General features: G+C 58.8%; 2 protein-coding genes across 11 annotated transcripts; one reads left to right on the plus strand and one right to left on the minus strand.

Moving 5' to 3' along the window:
* Positions 1-2,103: 2,103 nt before the first annotated feature.
* Positions 2,104-18,500, plus strand: ERCC2 (ERCC excision repair 2, TFIIH core complex helicase subunit). 6 transcript variants are annotated; one of them, XM_034638474.1, is made up of 25 exons: positions 2,240-2,353; positions 2,551-2,650; positions 3,722-3,799; positions 3,869-3,931; positions 4,080-4,193; positions 6,932-7,048; positions 7,132-7,248; positions 7,444-7,567; positions 7,646-7,742; positions 7,900-8,033; positions 8,118-8,286; positions 10,049-10,167; positions 12,204-12,273; positions 12,358-12,427; positions 12,517-12,618; positions 13,638-13,701; positions 14,209-14,330; positions 15,562-15,654; positions 15,754-15,826; positions 15,948-16,018; positions 16,131-16,274; positions 16,403-16,546; positions 16,645-16,721; positions 16,895-16,993; positions 17,564-18,500. In XM_034638474.1, the coding sequence occupies exons 1-24, from the start codon at positions 2,292-2,294 to the stop codon at positions 16,962-16,964; spliced, it is 2,394 nt and encodes a 797-aa protein (XP_034494365.1). In that variant the 5' UTR covers positions 2,240-2,291; the 3' UTR covers positions 16,965-16,993; positions 17,564-18,500. The 6 variants fall into 6 exon arrangements, with proteins under 6 accessions (XP_034494368.1, XP_034494367.1, XP_034494364.1 ...); XM_034638477.1 differs by lacking the exons at positions 2,240-2,353; positions 15,754-15,826 and adding an exon at positions 2,104-2,227 and having other exon boundaries at positions 15,857-16,018; XM_034638476.1 differs by lacking the exon at positions 15,754-15,826 and having other exon boundaries at positions 2,234-2,353; positions 7,498-7,567; positions 15,857-16,018.
* On the minus strand, positions 17,212-25,197 carry KLC3 (kinesin light chain 3). 5 transcript variants are annotated; one of them, XM_034638479.1, is made up of 13 exons: positions 25,095-25,197; positions 21,559-21,824; positions 20,873-21,103; positions 20,482-20,548; positions 19,879-20,098; positions 19,486-19,573; positions 19,311-19,412; positions 18,706-18,879; positions 18,157-18,247; positions 18,043-18,080; positions 17,846-17,952; positions 17,583-17,646; positions 17,212-17,336 (listed from the first exon to the last, which is right to left on the minus strand). In XM_034638479.1, exons 2-13 carry the CDS (start codon positions 21,814-21,816, stop codon positions 17,265-17,267), a joined length of 1,512 nt encoding a protein of 503 aa, XP_034494370.1. In that variant the 5' UTR covers positions 21,817-21,824; positions 25,095-25,197; the 3' UTR covers positions 17,212-17,264. The 5 variants fall into 5 exon arrangements, with proteins under 5 accessions (XP_034494370.1, XP_034494371.1, XP_034494373.1 ...); XM_034638480.1 differs by lacking the exon at positions 25,095-25,197 and adding an exon at positions 24,639-24,802; XM_034638482.1 differs by lacking the exon at positions 25,095-25,197 and adding an exon at positions 24,018-24,628.
* Positions 25,198-27,420: the final 2,223 nt, after the last annotated feature.

Consider the following 27,420-nt stretch of genomic DNA (forward strand, 5'->3'; position numbering starts at 1 on the left):
TCAGAAACTACCACGTACACAGACATAGACACACAGACACTGGAATAAAATGGGGTTTGGGCAACTCACCTCACCTCTCTGAGCCTGCTTTTTCACCTGTCAAATGGGGATAATAAAAGGATGTGATTTATAGGACCGTCACGAGGATTCAATGACACAATTCTCTTCTCTACCCTAGCCTTAAGCATGGACTGGCTCTGCTTGCCAGACTTAGTCCTTCTGATTCATGTGCACAAGGCACCCAAGTGACTTATGGGCTCAGAATGCAAATTTGACCCTTCCCTTCCCCCACCCCTGCGTATTCACCCCTTTAACAAACATTTATTGGTTCCCCACTGTGTGCCAAGCACAGTGCCAAGGACCACAGGTGCAGGAGTGAGTAAAATGGACAAAATCCCTGTCCTTAAGGAGCTGAACTTCTAAACAAAATAAATAAGTCAAATATTTAGTATATCAGATAATTTGATGGGCTCTAAAGAAAAACAAAGCAGGGGAGAGAGCTTTAGTGGGTAGTGTATGAATTTGTGTGTGTGTGTGTTGGGGGGGTTGAATTTAATTTGGTGCCACTGAGGTGACACTGGAGTAAGGACCTGAAGGATGTGATGAAGTCCAGCCATGTGGACATCAGGGGAAAGAGCATTCCAGGCAGAGGACATAGCAGGTGCAAAGGCCCAAAGGTATGATGTGCCTAGAGTGTTCTGGAAACAGCACGGAGGATAATGTAGCTGAAATAGAATGAGCTAAGTGAGAGCAGAGGGGATCTGAGCAGTAAAGTGTGTTGATGTGGGGGTGATGAGGGGGTATGCTGGTTAGACAAGGTGATGGAGGCCACTCTAAGGATTTTCGGCCTGGCCCTGCCCCTGCCTCCAGCTGCATTCTCTCTACTCTGTCCTTGCCTCTGTCCTTCCACCACACAGGCTTCCCTTCAGCGCTTTGAGGCATCAGCTTTCTTCTGGCCGCAGAGCTTTGGTATACAATGTTCCCTCTGGTTGGAACACCAACTGACCCTTTCCCCTTCTCTCATCCATCCCCTTTGGCTAGTTAGTTCCTTCTCATACTTCCTGTGTCTACTCAAACCTTATTTCCTCAAAGAAGGCTTTTCTGACCACTCCACACCCCCGTAGTTGACAGCACGTTTCCTGTATGCAGCCCTTATGGTTTCCAGAATTTTCCCATCACAGCACTTGTCATACTTGTAACCATATATTTATCTGTATGTTTAAAGTCCGTGCTTTGAGGACACAAACAGGGGCTGTCTTGGTCACCTTTGTGTTCCCAGGGCCTAGCACAGGGTCGGGCCCACTATTTGTTGAACAGTCCCATAAAAGCTCCTAGCTACTGAATGCTGAGTTTGCGCTAAGCCCAGTTTTAAATGCTTTATACGGGCTAATTTAAGCATCATCTACATCGTAATCTTTTTAAAAAATATTTGTTTTCTCTTCTTCTTCTCCTTTTTTTTTTTTAAGGTAAGCTCTCTGCCCGATGTGGGGCTTGAACTCATGACTCTGAGAGCAACAGTCCCGCGTTGTAGGGACTGAGCCAGCCAGGTGCTCCTACATTGTGGATAATCTAATTGCTCCTGCTTTGCGAATGACAAGTTGATTTGACCAAGTTAACGGAGCTGGTAGACAGTGGAGCCAGGATTTGGACCCAGGCATTCTGGTTTCGGAGTCCACACCTTAGCCTCCAACCCACAATGCTTTTGCATTACTGCCTGATGAGGACCGTATCTGGCAAACAGTAGGCGTTCACTAAATGGGAGGTGTTATTTATCCCAGAGAAGTTTAGGACACAGCAGGCATTTTACAGGTGCAGGTTAGTCTGGTGCGACGAAGCCATTGCTAACTCGTGGGCTCCGTAAGGGTCCTCAATTTCCTTGTCAGTTCCTTTAGACTCTATTCGCTGCTGGATGATCTGGGCAGATGCGGGAAGACCAAATCCGAATGAATGGGATCGATTATCTCGGTTCTCTTCCTCCATGTGTTGTTCTTGGTACTCTGCGATCCTCAGCAACGCCTCCGGCACCGCCTCTCCCGGGAGCCCGCCCCCCCGCACTGCCGTGCGCACGCGCATTGTCCCCCGCCCAGTAGAGTGACGGGCGGGATCAGCCAATGGAGTCTTGAGAAAGGTGGAGCGGCACCTCGAGGACTCCCCATGGATCCGGCTCTCTGAATATTTATGAGGGAGGCGGGCCGACGCCGCTTTTCGCCGCGGCCGGCGCCATGAAGTGAGAGGGGGTCCGGAGTTGGCTGCTCGCGAGCGGGCTTGGGGGTGGGGGCGGGGTCTAAAAGATGGGGGGACCAGTGGGCGCACCCGGGGCCTCGGCGGAGCGAGGGGGTGCTGGAGGAGTGGGGTGAGGAGAGCCGCGGGGACCCGCGGGGGTGGTCAGCGAGGAGATGCCAAGGGACCCGAGGCTCCTGGGGAACTTGGGGGCGCCCCGGGGGCACCGGCGCCGCCGGGTAACCCCTCTCGGCCGCAGGGCCGGGGAGTGTGGGGGCTGGAGAGGGGCTGCGGGGGCGGGGGACTGACCCGGCCGCCCCCTGCCGCCAGGCTCAACGTGGACGGGCTGCTGGTCTACTTCCCTTACGACTACATCTACCCGGAGCAGTTCTCCTACATGCTGGAGCTCAAGCGCACGCTGGACGCCAAGGTGCGTGGGCCCGGCCGCCGCTTCCCACCTGACAGAAGCACTGCAGCCCGCGCATCTCAGAGCGGAGATCGCTGGACCTCGAGGTTTTAGGAATGTGAGGTTCTTGGGCAGCCAGCGCTCCCAAACCTGTTACCTAAAAGAATAGTTCCTAACAGCAGCACCTAACGTTTATCAAAGGCAGCGCGGCTTTGGAGCCGGCTCTCCGGGTTGGAATCCTAGACCCACAGCTGTGTGCACTTGGGCCAATCCCTTAATCTCCCCGTTTCAGTTTTCACCTCTGTAAAATGGGCTTAGTACGATTGCCTACCCTCAGAGGTTCACGTGAAGGTTATGTGAGTTAATTCGGTAAGTAAGGCAGCAGTTCTTAACTGGGGATACTTTTGACCCCCTCGAGGCAGTGTCCGGAGACATTCCTGGTTGTCATACTAGTGGAATGGGGGTGCTAGCGGCATCTGGTAGGTAGAGGCCTTGGGCTCTGCTAAACACCCTGCAGTGCACAGGGCAGGACCCCCAAGTGTCAGGGGAGCCTAGGTTGAGAAACCCCGATGTGAGTAAGACACTTAGGAGGGGTGCCAGGCGCAGAGTGAGTGCTGTGGAAGTGTTTTCCTAAATCAAAAGAAAAAATGGGTCACTAGGTATCAGTCACTATGCTAAATATTTCACTTTCAGTTTCTCATTAGTCCTCACAGTCATGATCCGAAGACGTGCTTATTAGGCCTATTTTATTTGTTTTTTTCAAAGTTTGTGTTTGTTTGTTTTTAAAGTAATCTCTACACCCAACGTGGGGCTCAAACTCACAATCCTGAGATCAAGAGTCAAATGCTCTTCGGACTGAGCCAGCGAGGCGCCCCTGTGCCCATTTTAGAGATGAGGATAGTGAGGCCAGATGGGTGAAGGCACTTGCCTAAGACCACTCAACAAAGAGGTGGCAAAAATGGGGTTCAGACCCACTGCCTCTGGGACCTAGACTTTTAACTGCTCTTGTCCTGGTATTTTCAAGATGATGGCATTTTGGGAGTGTCCCCAGAGTTTGTGTCCCTGAAGTTCTGTCTCTCTCGTCTCAACATGAAGGGTCATGGAGTCCTGGAGATGCCCTCAGGCACTGGGAAGACAGTGTCCCTGTTGGCCCTGATCATGGCATACCAGAGGGTAAGTGACCCTGGGGACGGGGGCAGAGGGAAGGGGTCCAGTGGGGGCTGAGTCCTTTGTCACCGGCAGGCGTATCCACTGGAGGTGACTAAACTCATCTACTGCTCGAGGACTGTGCCTGAGATTGAGAAGGTGAGCCAGGGCCAATCCTGCAGAACTGGTTGGTTCCCCCTGGTGGTTGCCCTCATAGCTTTGGGGGTGTTGGGGAAACTGGGAAGGGGCTGGGCCAGGCTGGGCAGGGTCTTACCCTGGAGTCCCCCTCCTCCTGTGACGAGAACAGGTGATCGAAGAACTGCGAAAATTGCTCAACTTCTATGAAAAGCAGGAAGGTGAGAAGCTGCCGTTTCTGGGGCTGGCTCTGAGCTCTCGGAAGAACCTGTGTATTCATCCCGAGGTACGTGCCCGTTTCTCCCCTTGCCCCCAGCCTCAGGGTTGAGGAGACTTCCATCTGACCAGAGTCCTAAATCCAACCAGAGCTCTCGGGGAGACAGGCAGGGACCACTTGGCAGACTTCTCACGTGTCAAATTCTGACTCCTGATGAGGTGGTCCAGACAAACACACCTCCCCAGCCTGAGAGAGGTTGAAAAGGCAGTTCTTGGAATCTGGCAAGCCAGGTTTCCTGGCTTTGAAACTTAATAGTCATATATTCTTGGATAAGTGATTTTTATAGTGGGGCTTCAGTCTTCCTGTCTGTAAAATGGGGGTAATTAATTGCCGGCTTCATACAGTTGATAAGATTGGGCAAGGGGGGAGAAGGGTGGGTGAGATGGGCAAAGGGGGTCAAAATGTACAAACTTCCAGTTATAAAACAAATAGGTCACAAGGATGTCACGGACAGCGTGGTGACTATAATTAATAATACTGTATTGTATATTTGAAAGTCACTAAGAGGGCTGGCTCCGTCGGTAGAGCGTGCGATGCTTGTCTCCAGCTCGTGAGTTCAAGCCCCACATTGGGTGTAGAGCTTACTTCAGAAAAGAAAAAGAGAGAAAAGAGGGGCGCCTGGGTGGATCAGTTGTTAAGCGTCTGCCTTCGGCTCAGGGCGTGATCCCAGTGTTCTGGAATCGAGCTCCACATCAGGCTCCTCCGCTGGGAGCCTGCTTCTTCCTCTCCCACTCCCCCTGCCTGTGTTCCCTCTCTCACTGGCTGTCTCTCTCTGTCAAATAAATAAATAAAAATCTTTAAAAAAAGAGAGAAAAGAAAAATTGTAACTGTGTGGTGATGGATTTAATTAGATTTATTGTGGTGGTCATTTTGCAATATTTACAAGTATCAAATCATTATGTGGTACACCTGAAACTAATATAGTATTATATGTCCATTGTGTCTCAATAATTAAAGATTAGGCGAGATAATGTAGCGTATAGCCCTTTTAGCACGTACAAAATACTAAAACATTACAAATCGTTGTGATATTAATATGTATAATAATATAGGATGTGTAGAATCTTAGGGTTTTTTTTATTTAAGATTTTATTTATTTGACAGAGAGAGGCAGCAAGAGAGGGAACACAAGCAGGGGGAGTGGGAGAGAGAGAAGCAGGCTTCCCACTGAACAGGGAGCCCAATGCAGGGTTTGATCACAGAACGCCGGGATCATGACCTGAGCTGAAGGCAGACGCTTAACGACTGAGCAACCCAGGCACCCCAGAATATTAGTTATTTACTAAATTATGTTATAGAACTGTTGGGCTCACCCCCAGACAGTGTTCTGAGCACTTTACATGTGGTAACTCACGGAACATGTATTATATAATGTTAATTGTAAGAATACGAGGAGCGGTAGGTGTGATGGGTGATAATTGGAAGTAGCACAGGCCTTGGCAACTGATGAAACGGGAAGGGAGAGGGCAGGGTCAGCAGCCTCAGAGACTTGGGTGCTCTGTCGCTCTTTTCCTTAAATAAATAAAATGAAATATATTTTAAAAAAAGAACCTTCTCTGGGGCGCCTGGGTGGCACAGCGGTTAAGCGTCTGCCTTCGGCTCAGGGCGTGATCCCGGCGTTGCCGGATCGAGCCCCACGTCAGGCTCCTCCGCTATGAGCCTGCTTCTTCCTCTCCCACTCCCCCTGCTTGTGTTCCCTCTCTCGCTGGCTGTCTCTATCTCTGTCCAATAAATAAAAAAATAAAATAAAAAAAAAAAAAAAAAAAAAAAAATCTTTAAAAAAAAAAAAAAAAAAGAACCTTCTCTGATTCTTAGGCTGGCCAAGGTTCTGGATGTTTTAGTGTTTGTGAATTTTTTTTTTTTTTAAGATTTTATTTATTTGACAGCACAGCAGGGAGAGCGGTAGGCAGACAGGGAGAAGCAGACTTTCCGCTGAGCGGGGAGCATGATGTGGGGCTCCGTCCCAGGACCCTGGGATCATGACCTGAGCTGAGGGCATATGCTTAACCGACTGAGCCACCTGGGCACCCTGTTTTAGTGTTTGTGAAGATAAAGCACTTTTCCTTAATCTACATGCTAAAGATTGTTCAAGGCTTGATTTTTTTTTTTAATGGAGGTAAAATTGACCTATAATATTCAGATGTATGGTGTAATGAATTCGGTATTTATATATATTGCAAAATGATCGCCATGGTAAATCTAGTTAATATCTGTCACTTTACATAGCTACAAATTTTTTTTTCTTGTATTGAGAACTTTTAAGATCTCTCTCAGGAGCTTGCAAATAGGCAGTATGGTATTATGAACTAGGGTCCCCATGCTGGGTGTTACATCCCTAGGACTTTGTAGCTGGAGGTTTGCACCTTTTGATCCCCTTCACCCCCACCCCCTCACCTCTGGGAACTGTGAAATTTGTTCTCTGTATCTTTTTTTTATTTTTTTAAGATACTATTTTTAAGTAATTTCTGTACCTGACATGGGGCTCGAACTCACAACCCCGAGATCAGTGTACGCGTCTAAGAGTCGCACCACTCTTACACACACACCCCCACCCGTGGTTAAGTTTCCAGGTGTCTTAACTGCTTAATAATGAAACAAGTTGAGGTTTAAGCTTTCCCCAAATTCCTCATTCTCACCCTGGATGGAACAGGACCGCCCCGTATCCCACCTGGCTGGTAGGAGTAGAGCCCCAGGTTGGAGGAGTGGCCGAGCTTCGTGGTGCTAAGATGCCCCCCCCCCGCCCCCAGGTGATGCCCCTGCGCTTCGGGAAGGACGTCGACGGGAAGTGCCACAGCCTCACGGCCTCATACGTGCGGGCCCAGTACCAGCAGGACTCCAGCCTGCCCCACTGCCGCTTCTACGAGGTGTCTGCTGCCTGGGCTGCGGGAGGGAGGGCCAGACAGCAACGGCTGGCAGCCTCCCTGACCCAGGTACCCTCTCACCGCAGGAGTTCGACATCCACGGGCGCCAGGTGCCGCTCCCTGCTGGCATCTACAACCTGGACGACCTGAAGGCCCTGGGGCGGCGTCAGGGCTGGTGCCCCTACTTCCTCGCCCGCTACTCGGTGAGGAGGCTGCTGGGGGCCAGGCTGCAGCCTACCTGCCTGCGTGTCCGTCTATCTCTGTCCGTTAGCTTATATCTGTCCCCTACCTGTGTCTGTCATGCCTCACCTCGCCTCTGGGGGCCGGGGAGGGCGTGACGCGGTGGGGGTGCAGTGTGGGGGGTAGGCTGGGCTAACCCTGCCCTCCTCGGCCCCCAGATCCTGCACGCCAATGTGGTGGTTTACAGCTACCACTACCTGTTGGACCCCAAGATTGCAGAGCTGGTGTCTAAGGAGCTAGCCCGGAAGGCTGTCGTGGTCTTCGACGAGGCCCACAACATCGGTGAGGCGGGAGCCGGGGCGACGGTGGTGCCGGCCGCTCCAGCAGCCTGACTGAGCCGGACCCCCCCCTCTTCTCTAGACAACGTCTGCATCGACTCCATGAGCGTCAACATCACCCGCCGCACGCTCGACCGCTGCCAGGGCAACCTGGACACCTTACAGAAGACGGTGCTCAGGTGAGGGCTCTGCGTCGCGCTCCGCCTGGTGCCCGCTCGGCCCCTGCCGTCTGGCCCTGCGGCTCTCCGGGGCCCCTGTCCTCTGCCTGGCTTACCCCAGGGCCACCAGCCCTGTTCCCGTGCCCCCCGCCCCCAGACGTCCTCCCCACCCCTGCAGGATCAAGGAGACGGATGAGCAGCGGCTGCGGGAGGAATACCGTCGCCTGGTGGAGGGGCTGCGAGAGGCCAGTACGGCCCGGGAGACCGACGCCCACCTCGCCAACCCCGTGCTTCCCGACGAGGTGCTCCAGGGTGAGCCGCGGCTCCCTCGTGCCACCCGCTCCCTGTCCCGCTGCCCGTCCGGCTCCCGCGGTGGCTGACGCTGTGCTCCCGCAGAGGCCGTACCCGGCTCCATCCGCACGGCCGAGCACTTCCTGGGCTTCCTGCGGCGGCTGCTGGAGTACGTCAAGTGGCGGCTGCGGGTGCAGCACGTGGTGCAGGAGAGCCCGCCTGCCTTCCTCAGCGGCCTGGCGCAGCGAGTGTGCATCCAGCGCAAGCCCCTCAGGTGTGGCCCCACACAGCCGTGGGGGGGGGTCGGGTCCCCATGGGGGCGTGGGGCAGACCCTGGGCCCTCCCTGAACCTCGGCTTCCGTGCCTGGGGCCGCCACGTTGCCAGTGTCAGGAGTCCGTGCTCCGGGCAGGAGGATCGAGTGTGACAGCATGTCCTGGGACAGGCAGACTTGCAGGACCTGCTCCGAGCCGCTGCTGGGTCCCCGTGCTGGGCAGGAACCCGGCAGGTGCCATGCGGCTTCCTCCGAGAGCTTACCCGAAGAGTGCTTGACGGAGGGACTGCTGGCAGAGGGGCGGGCAGGGCAGAGGGTCTTACAGGCAGTCTGGGTGCTGGTAGGAGCTCAGGAATTTCCACCTCAGGCCACGGAGGCAGGGGAGAGAACGGTCCTGGAGGGGGGGCTCCTGACAAGACCCAGTGGGGGGCGCTTTGGGGGGAGAAATGCTGTGGATCCCCTGGACCCCTGTCTCTTCTTGCCAGTGCTTCTCTGTGTCCCCTGGAAGCCTGAGGGCAGGAACACCCACACCGGGCAGGTTGTGGGGTGGGTCAGTCCTCCCAGCACAGAACAAGCAGAGCATGGACCTGGGAGTGGGGCGGGGCCTTCTGTACTGTTCTGCTGTTCTGGATAAGGCATGGGTCTTCTCTGAACCTCAGTTTCCTCCTCTGTTGAATGGGTAGGGGGTCATCACCTTTACTCTCCGGCTTCTGTGGTGGTTAAATGAGAAAGCAGTGATAGAAGGAACTCACCCTGTATTGAGCGCCACCAATGAGCTAAGCACTTGACACTCTGTATCTTGTGGAATCTCAGTACAGCCCCCGGCTGCAGATGGGGACAGTGTGGCCTAGAGACAGCAGGCTGTCGCCAGGGTCGCACAGCACTTGGTTTGGGAGTTGTGTGAAGTCAGGCCTATAGGGCTCCGCTGCCCTGCCTTTCGGGGTGGCGTCATCTGTTCCTCTTCGTGAGAAGCCCGTGAGGGCAAAGACGGGATCGCAGCCAGTCCTGCCTGCTCTGTGCTGCAGCCTCTGTGACCACGACCCTGTGGTCATGGGGCTTGGGGCCCACTGGGGAGACAGACCGGCCCACTGGGGAGACAGACCCGTCCCCAGACTGGGATGACCCTGAGTGTGCACGGCTGGGATGGGGGAGCCCCCAGGGGGCGCCTGATCCAGCCGGGGTGGGGGCATCGAGAAGACAGACTTGAAGCAGTGGCGTTTGGAGGCTGGTTCTAAAACTCTGGCCATCGCCTGGCTCTGAAGCTGGGTGCTCCTGCTGCCCGACCGGCCCTTGGGGGTGATGGCCTCAAGCCTGACCGTCAGTGTCTGTTACTGGGTGGCCTTGTGGGTGTGGGCGTGTGGGGTTGTCCTCTGTGAGTCTGTGGGACTCTGATGCCGTATGGGTCACCAGGGTGGCCAAGTGCCACTGACATGGTGGGAGCGGCCCTAGGTGTGAGCGTATGTGTGGCCGTGCAGGATTTGGGTTGCGACTGGGGTTCTCCGTGTGGTCGTGGGTCTCCTCTTCCGCCCGCGAACCTGCATGAGATCATGTGACCATGGAGCGTGTGATCACTGGTCAGTGTGTGCAGCTGCAGAGTGTGGTGGGGTCACGGGTGGCTGAAAGGGCCCCAGTCTCTGTCCTCACCGAGCACCTAGTCACCTGGGGAGGCGTGTGTCTCCACACACTGATGGCGGCGGGGGGGGGGGTGTCACTGTCCTGTTGGCACTCTGCCGCCCCCCTGACCCTGTCTGGCCTCCGCACCAGGTTCTGTGCCGAGCGCCTCCGCTCCCTCCTGCACACCCTGGAGATCGCTGACCTCGCCGACTTCTCTCCCCTCACCCTCCTGGCTAACTTCGCCACCCTCGTCAGCACCTACGCCAAGGGTAAGCTCATCTTCTCCTGCCTCTGCCAGGCCCCCCGGCAGCTGGACTCAGGTTCCCCTCAGGGTCCAGAGGGTTGTCTGTGGGCCTGGGACATTGAGGACCTCGTAGGGCCGGGCTCAGGAGTTCGGGCTTTGCTTCGAGGGTGGGGAGGCGCCACAGATAGGGCTCGAGTCAGCCAGGCTTCGTGCTCAGATTTGTGTGTTTGGAGGCTCCCTCTGGCTGCAGAGTGGAGTGGGGTGGGGCACGAGGCCAGAGAAGCTCTGGGGGGTCACTTGCACTGTAAGGTGTAGTAAGGAGTCGGCCCTTCTACTGCCGGGAAGTGGGGAGACACGGGAGGTTCTGAGCAAGGGAGGGGCAGGGACCTGGGGCAGGATGGGAGGGGACGGAGAGAGATGTGAGGCCTGGTGCCTGGGTGGGGGGGCAGGGAGGCACAGGGGTGGGGGTGGGGAGGCAGTGCTCAGGTATCCAGCTTGCCAGGGAGAAGGGAAGTGTTCCAGAGGCTTTACTGGTCAGCACTCCCTTCCCTTCCTCAGCGTTAAGCTGGCCAAGAGCTCAGTCTGATCCCCAGGGATTACTGTACCCCGGAAACCAGGTCAGGCCTCCTGACACCCTGCACCAGCCCAGAGGATGGAGAGGCTGTCCCCCAACCCCAGCACCCGTCAGCAAGTCCCACTAGAAGTTTCCTTCTGTGTCCTTTCCCCTTTCCCACCCCATCTTCTTTCTGGGACTGGCTTTCTCCTCTCCACTTCCCCATCCACCAACACCTCACATTCTTTTACCTGGAACATCTGTCCCAATATTCCTCAGCCCCTAGTTACCTCCTATTCCTTTAGTCTTGGCTCACTAGAGATGTCCCTTCTTCCAGGAAGCCCTCCCTGACCCCCAGGCTGGGTCGAGCTCCCCTCCTCTTGGCTCCCCAGTCCCAGCCCTGTCTACTCTGAGTGGTCAGTCTCTGAGGACAGGACTGTATCTCCATCATCAGACTGTGAGCCCTGAGAGGGCAGGGCCGGAGCTGTCTTGGTTCCCACTGTGTCCCTAGTATAGGGCTGGGCACAGACGACTTGATTATTATTTTTAATTAAGTGAAATTGAATATGTGAATTCATTCATTCAGCCATTTTTTCAAAAAACGGGCCAGGCCTAACACTGAGAAAGTGGCAGGAACCAAGAGGGACCTCATTCCTGATCTCCTGGAACCTACATTGCAGGGGGGAGTACAGGTAGCAAAGCCTCAAACAAATAAGGAAGATAATTCCAGAAAGGGATAGTTTTCACGAAAAAAATGTTGCCATGTTGGGGCATGCCTGCAGTGGCCAAGGAAGGCCTGAGGCGCTGACATTTGAGCTGAGTTCCAAATGACCAGATGGAATTGGCTGCCTTGGGAAGGTTTTCAGGCTATGGGGCCAGCAAGTGCAAAGGCCCTGGGGTGGAGTGATCCTGGTGGTTTTTGAAAGTTAGGCAGGAGGTGGCCTGTGAGCCAGGAGGAAATGGGGTTAGTGTGGCAGGGTCTCACAGGCAATTTTGGACTCTAGAAGGGGCCTGGAGAGCTGTGCAGGTTTTCTGAGCAGGGCAGGTGTGTGACCTGACTCAGGATTTCACAGGGTCCCTCGGCTGCTGGGAAGGGAGCTGGGGGTGGGAGCTGGAAGCCCAGGGAGGTGACTGCAATAGTCCAGGCTAGAGGTGATAGTGGGGGAGGGGGTGGGGAGAGTGGTCAGATTGCACATAGGCTTTGGAGGGAGAGCTGACCCGCCTGATGGTTTAGATACAAGGATCATGGGGGAAGGCTCCAGGCTTGGGCTTGAGTGGCGATGTGGGTTCTTGCAGCCCTGGGAGGGTCTGAGGAGTGAACCTTTGGTGCTCCCTGCTCATGTTGCTCCCTGAGTGGGTGTCGGCCCTGGGAGAAGCAGGCGGGTTGGGGTGTACTTTGGACTCCCGATGCCTGGGTTTTAAGCTTGAGGAACTGGTGGCTGGTCCCAGTCACTAATGGGGCAGGAGAAAGTGACTGGGTGGTGACTTGGAATGTCACCGGCTTGCAGGTTTCACCATCATCATCGAGCCCTTTGATGACAGGACCCCCACCATTGCCAACCCCATCCTGCACTTCAGGTGAGACCTGACTCCAGTGAGGGGGCGTGAACAGACCACGGGGGCCCCTGCCTGGTCCTCACCACCCTCGTCTGCTTGCTACAGCTGCATGGACGCCTCACTGGCCATCAAACCTGTGTTCGAGCGCTTCCAGTCTGTCATCATCACGTCTGGGGTGAGCACCCAGCTCTGCCCCCAGCCCTCCACCGTGGGGCTCCTGGTTTCTGCCCTTCTGCTAAGATCCCTCCCACTGTCCCTGTGCAGACGCTGTCCCCACTGGACATCTACCCCAAGATTCTGGACTTCCACCCTGTCACCATGGCAACCTTCACCATGACGCTGGCCCGGGTCTGCCTCTGCCCCATGGTGCGTGGGAGAGGGTGGGTGCTGGGCCAGGGGAGGTGGACCACCTTTCCTCCCTCGGTTGCCGCTGCTGTTCAGGCAGGAGAGTTTTACAGCTGAGAGCGCAGACTCTGGATTCAGACAGATTGGGGCTTGATGCCCCTAATCTGTGAAATGGGATTGCATCTGCCCTGACCTCCCAGGGTGGTTGAGGGGTTAGTGCGGTAGCGGGTATGAAACGCTTATGTGGCCCAGGGCCTGGCATCGGTCGGCGTCTTGGCCGTGACCTTGAGGATGACCCTTCTGCTCTGCCTCGGTCTCCTTTGTAAAACAGGCACCATACCGGGGGCCCTCAGTCCCTTACCTGGATGCCTTGGGCCAGATGTGTTTTAGAATTGAGAATTTTCCAGACTTTAAAAACAAAGCACGTGCTGTGCGGTATGCGACACCCCAGCGGGGTCGGGGCGGCTCCCGCCGCTGAAAGTCCTAGTTGGGCAGGAGCCTGTTTGGGCCGTGAGACTAAGGGAGGTAGGTCAGGGCTGCGGACAGACTCAGGTGAGCGCGGGTTTGGCTACCGCAGGGGTCGGCTCCAGGATTAAGTATCTGGAGTTCCTGGCGTTTCTTGGCTTTTGGAATCCCCTTCAGGGGTTGTGGACTGGCGATGGCCACGTCCTTCGTCGTGGTTGGTGGAGTGGCTGGGGGAGGGGTGCGCCGTGGCTGGTGGCTGTCGAGGTCATGGTGAGATCTCTCTCCGGGAGCTGCGCGGCCCGCAGGCTGGGGCCGGTAGGACGTACTCGCCGGTCCGCAGCGTGGACAGACTCGGCTTCGCTTCTGCCGCTGCTGTGGATTGGCCACGTGACCTGGGGCAGGCAGCTCCCCTTCTCCAGGCCTGAGGTCATTCATCCGCACAGTGCAGATAACAGGGGAGCCGAGGGTTCGCTCAATGACCTCGTGTCTATAAAAAGCCGAGCCCGGCACCAGCCGGCGGCTAACACGCGGGGTTGCTGCTCTTGGCTGATCGTGACGTCTCTTGCTCTCCGCAGATCATTGGTCGTGGCAACGACCAGGTGGCCATCAGCTCCAAATTCGAGACCCGGGAGGATATCGGTATGCTGCTTGTGGGGTGGCTTGCTTGGGCTCTGAGAGGGCGGGCGCAGCAGCGGGCTAGGTCAGGCAGCAGATCAAAGTGGCTTAACACACAGCTTGCTTCTTGCTCACAGTATGTGCCGCTGTGGGTTTGGGGGCTGTCCCGGGTCTCCTCACCCTGGGAACCTTCCCCACTGGACAGGGCACTGCGCTGGTGAGGGGTGACAGGCAGGATCCTGGTAACGGTGCTGTGCCTTGTAAAGGCGTTCACCCAGCAGTGGCCCACGGCCACTATGCACTCACTTCATGGGCCAGGGCAAGTCCCATGGCCACACCTAACTCCAGGGGCGGGGGTGCAGTCCTCCCAGGGCCCCAGAAGCGGAAGTGGAGTGTGTGTGAACAGCCCTGCAGGTGGCCTCAGTGGGATTTCTAGGAAGCCCGAGTTCAAGATGGGTCATCAGATAGGAAAGTGCTGACAAGGGAGTGGGGAGCGGGACCCGAGCACAACCTCTGACCCCGCCCCCCCAGCGGTGATCCGGAACTATGGCAACCTCCTGCTGGAGATGTCGGCCGTGGTCCCCGACGGCATCGTGGCCTTCTTCACCAGCTACCAGTACATGGAGAGCACCGTGGCCTCCTGGTACGAGCAGGTACGCCCAGCTGCCCGCTCCCCGGGAAGGCCCCGCTCGCCTCAGCTCTTGGCTCTCTTCCTCTGTGTGTTGGCTTCTTCTTTCTCGTGTTTTAAGTGGTGACGTGTATCACAGGTGACAGGATATTGCATAAAACACGAACAGTTCGAAGACTAAACGGCATATACCCTAGGCCCCCCCTTTCCCCCCACATCCAGGTTAAAAACTCAAGAGCCTCTGCGGGACAGTGCATGGGTGAGGTCATGGGGTGTTCTGGAAGTGGGGCTCACCACCGCTGGGCCCTGGGTGGCTGGCAGGATGGGGGTTGGGGAGGGGGCTGCTGTGACCTCTCTGCTTCTCGTGCACCATGGCCCAGCTCTCGGGTGGTGGAAGCAGGCGCTTCTTTAGGGGGAGAGGAGAGAACTTGGCTGATCAACGCTCCGGGGGTGGGGGAGGGGGAGCCTCGTCCCCTCTGTCAGGACCTTGGTCTTGTCCTCAGATGGGCGCCTTCCACACCGTGGGAAAGGTGGCTTCTGGCCACCCAAGTCCACATCCTGAGTCTTGTGTGTGTCCTATTTCAGGAAGCTTTGCCTACCTCAAGGTCCTGAAAATCACGTCCTGTTTCTTCTAGAAGCCTTGTAGTGTAGCTTTCACATCTGGATCTGTGAGATGCCTCACATTGTTGTGTGTGGTGTAAGGTCAGGGTCAAGGTGCTTTTTCTCCCCCTGTGGCACTCCGGTGGCTGCAGCCCCATTCTCTGGAAAGCACTCTCTCCCCTGAATGGTACGGGTGAGCCATCTGTGTGGGGGCGTGTTTCTGGACCCTCTGTGCCGTCGCACCGGTCTGTCCCTGGGTCTGTCCTTGATCGTGCTCCCAGGGCTAGTGCAGTGTCCTGGAAATCTCTGGGCAGCCTCAGCCCTGCTCCGCCTGGCCTACATCAGCCCCTCCACTAAGCACCCGCTGGGGGCGGAGTGTCCCAATTGGCCATTTTGGGCCATATGCCTGCCCCACTTGCCCGAAAGATGGGGTGTGGGGATGGGTTCTGTGCCTGGAATCACAGAGCTTCGCACCAGGAGCGAGGGCGGCTGGCACCCCTGCTCCGTCCCGAGTCCCTGCTGGCCCCCTGGGGCCCAGGGAGAGAAGTCATCGGCTCCACAGGAATCAGGGCAGAGCTGGCCGGGGCCAGGATGCCTGTGCCCTTACGCCACCGTCTGCCAGCCCCCAGCCTGAGCCGCCTGCTGTCCTTCCCTAGGGCATTCTCGAAAACATCCAGAGGAATAAGCTGCTCTTCATTGAGACCCAGGATGGGGCCGAGACCAGTGTCGCCCTGGAGAAGTACCAGGAGGTGGGCAGGGGGGTGGGACTGCCAGGAGACTGTGCGCAGGGGGCCCGGAGGAGGCAGCTCTGAGGGGACCTGTCTCCTGTCTTGGCCTCCCCTCCCCAGGCCTGTGAGAATGGCCGTGGAGCCATCCTGCTGTCAGTGGCCCGCGGAAAAGTGTCCGAGGGAATCGACTTCGGTGAGTGGACTAGGCTCTCCCCCTCCCCAGGTGCCTGCAGGGGGCTCTGGCTGTTCCTGTCCCCCCCCCCCCACCCCGCAAGCTCAGCTGCTCCAGCCCCGGCCTGTGCTCGCTCCCCCAGTGCACCACTACGGGCGCGCGGTCATCATGTTCGGTGTCCCCTACGTCTACACCCAGAGCCGCATTCTCAAGGTGAGCAGCGCCGGGGTGGGGGTCGCTCGGTCGGGCCTCTGGGGCCCTTCCCTGGGGACTGGGGTGGGCAGGAGCGGCAGGAGGGACCGCTCTGCCCTCTTCTCGCGGGCAGGCACGGCTGGAATACCTGCGGGACCAGTTCCAGATCCGAGAGAACGACTTTCTCACCTTCGACGCCATGCGCCACGCGGCCCAGTGTGTGGGGCGGGCCATCCGGGGCAAGACGGACTACGGCCTCATGGTCTTCGCTGATAAGGTGAGCTGCAGGGGCCGCCGCCTCCTGGGCTGTTCCCCCCCAGCCCCTTTTCCAGAGGGGGATGGAGGCCCGGGCTCCCCCGCCAGGGGCCTGATGTCTCCCTCCTCTCCCTCGCCCACCTGTGACAGCGGTTTGCCCGGGCCGACAAGCGTGGCAAACTGCCCCGCTGGATCCAGGAACACCTCACGGACGCCAACCTCAACCTGACGGTGGAGGAGGGGGTCCAGGTCGCCAAGTACTTCCTGCGGCAGATGGCGCAGCCCTTCCACCGGGTGAGCCTGAGGGGGCCTGTCCTGACTTCCTTCACCCTCCCGGGCTAGGCTGCTCGGCCAAGGTCCCAGGCCCCAACCCTAGCCTGTCCCCACGCCAGAGCCCATCCTTCTCGATCTGGGAAACTGGCTGGCTGCTGTCTCCCGCCCTCAGGACTGGCTTCTGCTTCCAGGGATGGTACGTTCCCCAGTGGCTGGGGGTTTCTAGAGTCAAACAGCCCACTCCGTAGCCCCTGGGCAGGCCACCTCCTATTGCTACTGGCTTTCAAGTCTCGGCCCCCGGTCGCCCGTGGGGAGGCGCCGTAGCCCTCCAGCCCCACCCCGGGGTTGACTCCTCTCCCCCTCCTCCAGGAAGACCAGCTGGGGCTGTCCCTGCTCAGCCTGGAGCAGCTGGAGTCGGAGGAGACGCTGCGGAGGATAGAGCAGATTGCACAGCAGCTGTAGCTCGAGGTGGGGACAGGGCCCTAAAGTGTGTGTGGCGACCGTGGGGCCTCAGCCGGCCTGGGGGCCCGGCGACTTGGAGGTGCTGTGAGGTCCTCCCAGGAAACCTCAGGCAGACATTCCTGCTTCCAAATCTACAGCCTTTAATTGCGGCAGGAGAGCGGGGAGCCCCATACAGTGGGTGCCTCCAAGAGGTGGGGAGCAACTCAGGGAGATGAAAGGCCGCCCCTCACCCCTTCCCCACTCTTCCTGAGAAGCTGCAGCCATTGTCCTGTCACCTTCACCGGGGGCCCAGATCCTGGGTGCTGGTGCTGAGGGTCCTCGCGGCCTCGTTCAGGTGCTGATGGGAGAACTGTGGGAAGACACAGGGGAGGGGTGGGTCCAGGGGCAGGACCTGGCTGTGCTCCAGATGCCACAAGGGCCACCCCCAGCTGGCTTGTCTGTCCCCCTGTCTCTAGCCCAACTAGAACCTGTCCCTTCCCCTGTTCTTGGGTCCATTCCAACACCAGCCTGGCCATACCCACCCGTCCTTTGCCTCTGGGCCTGCCAGCATGGCCTGCTACTCCATCCTTGTCCTAGGTGCCCCGGCCCCCCTCACCTGGGCCCCAGCAGCCTTTGGACCATCCACGTTCAGCGTGTTGAGTGACATGGCTCTCTTCATCCTGGAAGGAGAGGGTGGCAGGGTGAGGCCCCGAGCGTCTGCTTCCCACTCTGGGGCAAGACTTGCCTGGCACTGGATATGACTGTACGTGTGGCAGAGGAGATGGGAACCATGGAAAATTCTGGAACAGGACAGGGAGCAGGGTGGGTTGCAGGAGCTGCAGCTGTTGGGGCTCTTGGCTGCCCTGATTGGACACTCACCTGGCTGCCCCTGCCACCCCCTCGCCTCGGAGACGGGAGACCAGCTTCTCGCTTCCACGCCGTAGGGACTCACGGAGCTTGGAGAAGGAGCTGCTCCTACGAAGGGTCTGGGGAGGGCGCCCGGGACACCAGTCAGTCCCCCTTCTCCTCTGGTCTCCACCCCAGGAGCCGAAGCGAAGCCCACCCTCCCTCCTCACCTGTTCTGCATCACCAGCTGTGCCAGGGTTGGGGGCTCCTAGAAAAAGAGGGAGACAGTGCAGTGGGGACATGGAGCAGTAGCCTAGGGGGCCGGGGTGGGGCTGGGGGCTCACCCAGAGGGGCAGGCAGGTCCTCGCGGCTCAGGATCTCTCGGTACAGCTCTTCTGCCTGCTGGTACTTGTTCTGTTTCAGGTAGGCTGAGGCCTGCGGGGTGGGGGGGCGGGAATCGTGGCTCAGATCTGGAGCGCCCCAGGCACATCCTCCCCCCCCCACCTCGTGACCTCGGGCAGGTGACTGGTTCCTGCTCTACCTTGGGCTAGTGACATAACCTCTGTGCCTCAGTTTCCTCATTTGCAAAATGGGACTACAGGAGCACCTATCTCCTAAGGTCCTTTAAGAAACACCTGTTTCCCTAAAGGAAAGGGGGCTAGAGCTCAATAAATACCTGCGACTGCCATCTGGCCCCACCGACCTGTGTGTTTCCTGAGGCTTCCACGTCTTCTCTGTGCCGAGTGATCTCACCCGTCAGGGCCCCGCTCTGAGGCCAGGTCTTGGGGGGCTCCCGGGCTCCATGCGCTCCCACCCTGGAGCCCGTGGGTGCCTCTCCTGGGGACCCCTGCCAGTCGGCCCTGCATTGTACCTGTGCCCCACGGCGCCCTCACCAGGTTGTTCTTGGTCTTGGCCACGTTGGGGTCGTTGGGCCCTCCCAGGGCCTCGTAAATGCTCAGGGCGCGGGCGTAGTGCCGCTCCACCTCCTCGAACTTGCCCTGGTTCTGGCAGAGCAGCGCCAGGTTGTTGAGCTGCTTGGCCACGTCCGGGTGGTCGCTGCCTAGGACCTTGGGGTGGGGGGGGAACGGGTGAGCCACGAGCTGCCAGCAGTCGGAACGCCAGTCCTGAGGTGAGGTTCACGGGATCGATGGGGAGCGTTACGGGAGGTTGCGGGCCGCGGGTAGAAGTTTCGCGAGCTGGGGATTAATCAGGTCCAGGCCATGGTGGTCACATGGGATTGGAAGGTCGGGGCTGGGGGGTGGGGCACGTGAGAAGAACAATCAGAGTCACCATCAGGTGGAGTTTCACTAAAGGTCAAGGGTCGTGGGGTCATGAGATTGAGTCCTCTAGGCTCGAACTGGGGGCTCACAGTATCAGAGGGGGAGGACATCGTAGGGTCAGGGTTACCAGGCGAGAGCCACTGAATTGAGCACATCAGGCTCAAGGAGGAAGGGCCAGTGGGCAAGGGGCCCCGTGGGGCCGGGCAGGGGGGCGGTACCTTCTCGCGGATCTCCAGGGCGCGCTGGCACAGGGGCTCTGCCTCCCGGTAACGGCCGCGCTTCCCATAGAGCACCGCCAGGTTGTTGAGGGTGGCGGCCACCTGCGGGGTGGGGACGCAGGTCAGGGTGGGGCAGGCACGGCCCCACTGCCCTCAGGCCTGGGCCCCCGCTCACCGCAGGGTGCTCAGGGCCCAGCGTCTGCTCCCGGATCTGCAGGGCGTCGTGCAGAAGGTCGGTGGCCTCCTTGTACTTGTTCTGGTCCCTGTGAGGTGGCCCAGGGATGGAGGGGGTCAGCCATGCTGGGGTGGGACCTTCTGCGTCTCTCTGCCACCTTCCAAGATCTGCCACAGGCTCCCTTTGCTGGCAAGCCTCCGGCCACCCTATATCTCTAACCTGCTCTGTTGGGGTCTCTGGCCCACATTTTCTGACTTCTCGTCTGGGTCACAGTGGCTTCCCCAGATCCCTGTCAAACCCCCCGGCCGCCCCACCCATGCAGGTGCCCCCTGCTGGCAGAGCAGGACGCCAGCCCCCCCCCCCAACAATGGCCCAGGCCAGCCGCAGGCTCACCGGTACACCAGCGCCAGGATGTTGAGCATGGTGGCCACGTCAGGGTGGCAGTGGCCTGAGCTCCGCTCCAGGTCCTCTAAGGCCTGGCGGCACAGCGGCACAGCGACCTCGTAGCGGCCCTGCCCTGCGTACTGGATCACGAGGTTGTGCAGGGTCCGAAGGCGGGCGGGGATCTCGTAGCCCCCCTGCTGAGCTGCTGCCGCTCCCGCTGCCTCGGGGCCTGCGGGCGACGGCGGGCATCAGGGCGCTGCCAGCCTCCTAGCCTTCCCTCCCCATAAAAGCGAACGGTACCCCAGGACTATAGCTGCCCCACTGCCCCTGGGACAACGGGCCCCCGCACTGGCCTCTGAGATGGGGATCACAGGCTTCTAACTGGGTCCTGGGACGTGAATACGGGGACTGCCTGGCTGGGGACGCTGTGGCCACCGTACCTGGTTTCACAGATTCCAGCCTGGAAGCTTCCACCCTGACCCAGCCACTTGCCTCATGTTCCCACTCCCCTGCCCTGACATCCACCTCGGGGTCTCAAGGTCCCTCCGCAGCCTCCGCCTCTCGTCCTCCGGGGCTGAGCGGCCCCACAATTATGGGCTCCCCCACGCCTACCTTTCCTCTCTTCCTCACTGGGGAACAGGGATGCCAGGCTGTCTCGGCGAGGGGGGGATTCTGGCCGCTGCGGGGGGGCAGGAAAGCGGGGGGGTCAAGGGGGCTGGGAGTTTTGCTTTAGGGACCGGGGTCCTAGATCTCTGGGGTTTGAGGGAGGTAGTGGTCAGGAGCCTCAGGGGGTTTCCTGAGGGCTTGGGGAGGATCTGGGGGCTTTGTGGAAGCTGGGGGGGCGCTTCTGTGGAAATCCTAGTGGGTCTGGGGGCTGTGGAACTCAGGGTCCAGAGCTGCTTTGGAGGGAGGGTCTAGGGCACAGGGGACTCCATGGGTGGGGTGCAGGTCTGTGGGGTATCTAAGGACGGAGGGGGGGCGCATCTCATGCCCCCTGCAGCACCTGGCTCTCGGCGGGCGGGTCATACTGCCGCAGCTGCCCCAGGAACTCAAGGTGGTTCTTCTCCTCCTCCAGCTGGGCCACAGCCTCCTCGCTGGCCCGGAGCCGCCGCTGCGTCTCCTCCAGCTCCTCCCGCAGCCACGAGTTCTCCTGGGCCAGCCGCCGCGCCTGTGCACGCAGCCGCTGCTTCTCTGCCTCCAGCGAGCCCACGTGCGCCGACAGGGCCAGCAGCACCTGCAGGGGCCCGGGGATCAGGGGCCCAACCCAGAGCACCCCCGCTTTACCCAGGATGCCCCAGATTCTACAGAGCCCCTTCCCCGGGGACTCCGAGGATGTGCGGAAGCTCCCAGGGGCGCACCCGAATCCTGTCCAGGGATACTCTGATCTCACCCAGGCACGCAAATTATGTGTAGGGACACTTCCTATTCTACCCATGTGACCCCAAAGTCTCCCCAGGACCCAGAGTTCTACAGACGGATGCCATTGGTTCAGGGGCGCCTGACCCACACAAGGACCCCCTAATGCTGCCCAGGGATCCTGTTCCAGCCTAGAGCCTCTCCCTCCCGGGCTGGCGCCCCTTGGCCTCCCCTACCCCAGGCCTGCCCCCCTCCCACAGCATACCTGTCTCCCTCATCCCCGGGCCTCCTCCCAGCCTCACCCCCATAGCTGGAGAGCTGGCCCCCTCATACCTGGGCCTCCCCCAGTCCCAGCTCGATGGCCTCCAGCGCGTGGCTCACCACCTGTTGCTTTTCTTCCAGCAGCTCCAAGCCGGCCACCAGGCCCTGTCCCGCCAGGGCCTCTGCCAGGTGCCTGGCCAGTCCATGGTGCTCCGCCCGCAGGGCCTCCAAGCCCTGCACCACCTGTCGGGTCTGCCGCACCAGCTCCTCGGGGCTCAGGCGCTCTGGGCCCAGCCCCGCGCTTCCAGGGGCTGCCACCTGCACGGACATTGCTGCTCCTGGGGGAGGCGGCGGGGATTGGGGAATCATCAGCCTGCACGCCATTCCAGCCCACAGAGCCCTTCCCGACCATCTCCCTGTCCAGCCGTCCCGGCCGGCTCTCTGTCTCCGGGTCCTCCTCACTCCCTGTCCCACACCCATCCCAGCCAGCCGGCAACTGGAAACATTCTAGTCTAGCTTTGCTTGTCCCCTGCCCTGGGCCCTGCCCTGAGGACAACTCCAAAACCCCACGTATACCTAACCCAGAGAGGGCAAACAGTGGCCTCGTGGCCTCTCACCTGCCCTCAGCTCACCTGGCCAGCCCCGTCCACACCAAGGGCCCCAGATCCCCGGGCCAGAACGCGCCTCCGGCCGTGTGACCTGGGCTGGAGTCGCCCGCCTCTGCCGGGCGTGGGGGGGCGGGGCGTGTGGAGGCGGCGGCCTCTCCGTGAGCTCATTCTTAGGGTGCTTTTGTTGGGAACCAGTCAGACCACTGGGGATGGGGTGGGGTGAGGCAGGAGGAGAGGGCCAAGGGGCTGGGGCGCCGGAAGCAGAGGAGCCCTCTAGGTTTGGGGGGATCAGGAGCGGGGAACCACGTGTCAGCTCCCAGGACCTGAGGAGCTGACAGATCCCAAGGGAACAGGGACTCCACCCTCCAGTGCAGACAGGCTCGGCCAGCCCAAGGCATGTTGGGACACACGTGTGGCAGCCACAGCCCAGGGATGTCACACTAGCCTTGTGACAGCTCAGAGTCTGAGGCCTCGATGCTAATGGGAGGGGGTTTTACGGGGGGCACTTCATGCGGTTGTCTGTGGGTGACAAAGTCAATGACGCAGCCAGTGGTGCCCCTGGAGCCCTCCAATACACACACAAGCACACACACCCCTCCCAGAATCAGACCCCACCACACGCACACCGTCCCTTCCTAAATACACAACTCGACCCATGCGTTCTCCTCTCAGAAATCAAATACGTGCTCTTTCTTCTTTCAAACACAATGCGATATATACATACTTTCTTGGAAACATGCCTGCTCACACACACACACACACACACACACACACACACACACACGCTCCCCTCTCAGGAATACAACTCAACACACACACACTCCCTTCTTAAAAATATCACGTAATATACGTTCTCTCAGAAACACGACATGCTCTGGACACGTTCTGTCTCCTCCAACAAAACTGAATACAGTCCCACATGTCTGTGCGGGTGGCTCAGTCAGTTAAGCGTCTGCCTTTGGCTCGGGTCATGATCCCAGAGTCCTAGGATCGAGTCCTGCATCGGGCTCCCTGCTCAGCGGGGCGTCTGTTTCTCCCTCTCCCTCTGCTCTTGCCTTGGCTTGTTCTCTAATAAATAAAAGCTTTTCTTATTTATTTGTCAGAGAGAGAGCACAAGCAGAGGGAGAAGCACAAGTAGAGGCAGAGGGAGAAGCAGACGCCCCAAAGCAGGGAGCCCCATGCGGGACTCGATCCCAGGATCCTGGGATCATGACCCGAGCCGAAGGCAGACGCTTAACTGCCTGAGCCACCCAGGCGTCCCAATAAATAAAATCTTAAAAAAAAAAACAAAACATAAAACCCCTAAAGCAATACACTACTGGGGCACGCACGTGCACGCACACACGCGCACACACACGCACACACTCTTAGAGATAACACATGTACACTCTCCTCTTAGAAACACAACCCAACACACAGGCCTATTTTCCTCTCAGGAATAAAAGCCAACACACAGAAACTCTGTCCCCCCCCACCAGTGACAAGATAACCAAATCCCAAATCACTCCCATTCAGCCCGTCTCCACACGCTAACCCCCACGACGCATCCCTCTCCCGCATTCACACGGTCCTGCAAGCAGCTAACCCTCCATTACGTGCCCCTCCAGGCGTGCACGTGCGCACACACACTCGCTCCTGGGAGTCACTGTGGACCTGTCACCTTCTTCCTCACTTCCTCCAACAGCTTGCCGGGCCAGCCAGGGATTCACACCCCTGCCCGCAGCGCGCACGCACATACACAGGGCTGCAAACGGGGACATACCAACGATTCCTGCACTCAGACCCAGCCGCGCTGTCCCAAGCGCGTGCCCGCGGCAGGCACAGGCTGCTGTGGAGACCCACGGAAGTGATCCACGGTTTCTGCCCGTCCCCTCTAGTCCACTAGAAGCAGCCCAGGGGTTTGGGTGCCCCTCACATACTCACAATCATACACACGGAGACGCAGTAAGGACGGCACATAATCCGCGGATTTTATATTCCGCAGGCTCTCACTTGCCATCCGTCTGCGTATAGGTGGGCGCGGAAACCAATCTCTCTCGCTCTGTGTGCATATCACACGGTACTTAGTGTCACATACAAGCCCCACAAAGTCACGATCACGCAAGTTCATGGAGTCTTTCTGACAGCTCCGTTTTTCACACGATTCTGCCCACACTCAATCCCGTGAACAACAAACTCCCCTTCACGCGCGCACAACCATACAGCTGACAGTGTTCATCACAGGGGCGCCCGACCCACCCATGCCGGTCCCACACCGCCCACCGCCCACCGCCCTGCGGCCGGCAGCGTCTCACAGGTAGGCAGTCTGCCCCAGCCCCGCAAGCTCCGGGTCATGCGCCTCATCCTATAAACAGTTCAACTCCCCCCAGCCACACAGCCCCCACCCCCAGCATTGCACACACCGTCAGAGGTGGCCCCAGTGTTCATGTCTCTGAAACAGTGCCACACCATTCCCACGGCCCCTCTGCGCCCGCGCAGGCTGCCACGGACCGTCCATCTCCCTTTCTCACCCGCACCCACCGCCTGACACCCTCGCACACACACCTGAGCCTTGCCCACCGTCGCACACACCTGAGCTTCCTACACCGTCTCTCACACGCACCGTCTCCACGCCCACACCAGCAGGCAGGAGGCCCCCAACACCGCCAGCCCCCCGAAACCACACACTTTACCCCTGGCCCGTCGGCCCGGCCCAGCCCAGCCCCGCGCACCCGCGCTTCCCCCGCCTGGGCGTCACAAGGGCCCCCTCCCTTCCCCCAGGCCCCGCCCCGTCTTCGCTCCTGTTTACCTGCGCACGGGGGAGGGGGCGCGGCCCCAGCTGGGCCTCCGGACCCGGGGTGGGGGGAGCCCCAGGGCGGCAGGGGACTCCCAGGGGCCCCAAGGCCCGTCGCCATCGCCAAGCCAGCGGGCCCAAGGGTGCGCCGGGCCCAGCCCTCACCCTCCGCCCCCGCCCCCATCCTCGCGGTCCCCGGGACTCCCGCCCGGCACCCGGGGGCTCACCTGAGCGCGGGCGGCTCTGGGACCCACTCCGCCGCGATGCGCCCGGCCGCGTCCCGCACACCCGCGCACGCCCCGCCACTCCCAGCAGCGCTCCGGTTCTTGGGCCGAGGGCGGCTCCTCCGAGGGGCGGGGGGGGCGGGGGGCCCCCCCCCCCCNAGGTGAGGCCGATCCCGCCCACCGCCCGGCTCCAATAGAGCCCGGCTGCCCCGGCCACCAGGCAAGAGCAGAACAGCCGCGGCCGAACCCGTGGGCTGTCGGGCCCGTCGAATCCGAGCACGATTCCAGCCCGCTGGAGTCTGGAAAGCCGCGTTTCAGCACGGCTGGAATCTTGGAAACTTTGGATCCCAGACCGACGGCTTTCTTGCAGCGCCTGCCGCCCGGCCTTTCCTTTGGCTGCGCCCCCTGCCTCGATCTCTCTTCCCACAGATCCCATCCATTAGTCTGGGAGCTTCTCAAACGCCGCTTCCTCCGAGAGGCCCTCCCTGACTGCCTCTTCTAAATTACACTGTCTCACCAAAACACTGCTGCGTTCCCTTGCTTGATCTTGTTCACAAAACTTTTCAGGGTCTAAAATTATTTTGTGTAATGCGGTCATGTTATGATGTTTCATCACATTATTGGCGAGGTAATTATAATGGCTAAAAATTGGGCTCTGGGTTTGAAGTTGATTTCAGCACTTACTGGCTGTGAAGGCCTTGGGCAAGTAACTTCTCTGTGTGTCAATTTTCTGAATCTGTAAAATGGGGCTAGTCAACGGCTGCGAGGATTGAATGAGTTAACGTATTGCCAGCACCGTATCTTTAGCAGTAGAACAGAGCCTGGTGCAAAGTACGTGCTCTGGAAGAGTTTGCTGAGTGGTTGACGGAATGAATCGAGTCTTAGAAACGTAAACTGGCCAAAGCTGGGCGCACAGGATTCTCGCATCACAGAATTCGGTTCAACGCAAGGCTTTTCCAAACTCCTGCTGTACCCGGGTCGCTGCACTACGGGATGCTTCCAGCAGAGGGCGCAGCTGGTCCGTGGTTCAGGGCCCAGACTACAGCGCAGATTTCTTCAGAGCCGCGGCCAACCTGCCCTCTGCTCCCTTGTTCTCTGAGCCCCAGTGCAAATGTTCCCTCCTCCAGGAAGCCCTTTCTGGCGCCTAAGGCTGGATGATCTTCCTTCCCGGCTCCAGCAGCCTCCTGGGCTCCCACGTCTCAGCCCGGCCCACTCTGGGGACAGATCTGTCTCCAACACTGGAACGCAGGTCCCAGGAGGGGCGGGTCTCAGGCACCACTGTGTCCCCAGAGCTACCCAGCACAGGCTGAACACAGAGAGGGCACTTGAGCAAATAGCTGTGGATCGAATAATGGCCAATAAAGCTCAAACTCAAGCTGTAACTTCCCCGGGCATTTCTGGGTCTGCCACATGCTTGCGAAGAGAGGCAGCGCAGGGCCTGGAGCCGGGCGCGGATCCCAGCTGCCTCATTTGCCGGCTGTGTGACTCCTGAGCCAGGAACGAACTTCTCTGGGCCTCAGGTTCCAGGTAACCTACTTTGTGAGGCTGTTGTGGGGATTAGCGAGTAATCCCTGTAAAAGGCTTAGAACAGAGCAGCACGAGGTAAACGCTATGTGTATGTGGGGGGTGGGGTGGGGTGGAGGTGGGATGGGGGGGCAGTTGGAGCCAGGCAGATCTGAGTTCAAATTCTGATCTTGCCATTTCCTTTCCATGACCCAGGGCAAGCAATGTTTCTGAGCACCTACTTCCAAGTCTATAAAACCTGAATGATCACGCCCCCCACATGGCACAGTGTTGAGGATTAAATAGGATCAAGGCTGAAATGAGAAAGTGTTGACTAAGGTGACCATTTTTTTCGGCCGGCCCTGTGCCAAGCACTTCTGCACGACACCAACAAGGGCTGGGGGTGCTGAGGTCTTAGGGTGGGCCCTATGCCAAGTCTTATAAATTAACTCTGTGAATATACACCAGCCGGATAGGATAGGTGCCGTGATTAGCCCCATTCCACGGGTAAGGAAGATGAGGCACAGAGAGGCCAAGTGACTTGTCCAAGATCACACAGCCAAGGATTAGCAGAGCCCCTGAATCCTTACAGCCACCCCCTGAAGTAGGCATTATTACTAGCCCCGTCTAAAGACGAGGAAGCTGAGGCTCAGAGGAGAAATCCGTTGCCCAAGACCACCGCCAAGAAGGCACTCAAGAAAACCCCCATCCTATCACTGAAGGCCTCAGTTTGCCATGTCAGGAAAATGGGTATATGAGTTAGGGGCTTTTCTCTTCACCTCCTGGCCACAGTTTTTATTTATTATTATTATTATTATTTTTTTTT

Source organism: Ailuropoda melanoleuca, chromosome 12 (genome assembly GCF_002007445.2).
Source record: "Ailuropoda melanoleuca isolate Jingjing chromosome 12, ASM200744v2, whole genome shotgun sequence".
NCBI lineage: Eukaryota > Metazoa > Chordata > Mammalia > Carnivora > Ursidae > Ailuropoda > Ailuropoda melanoleuca.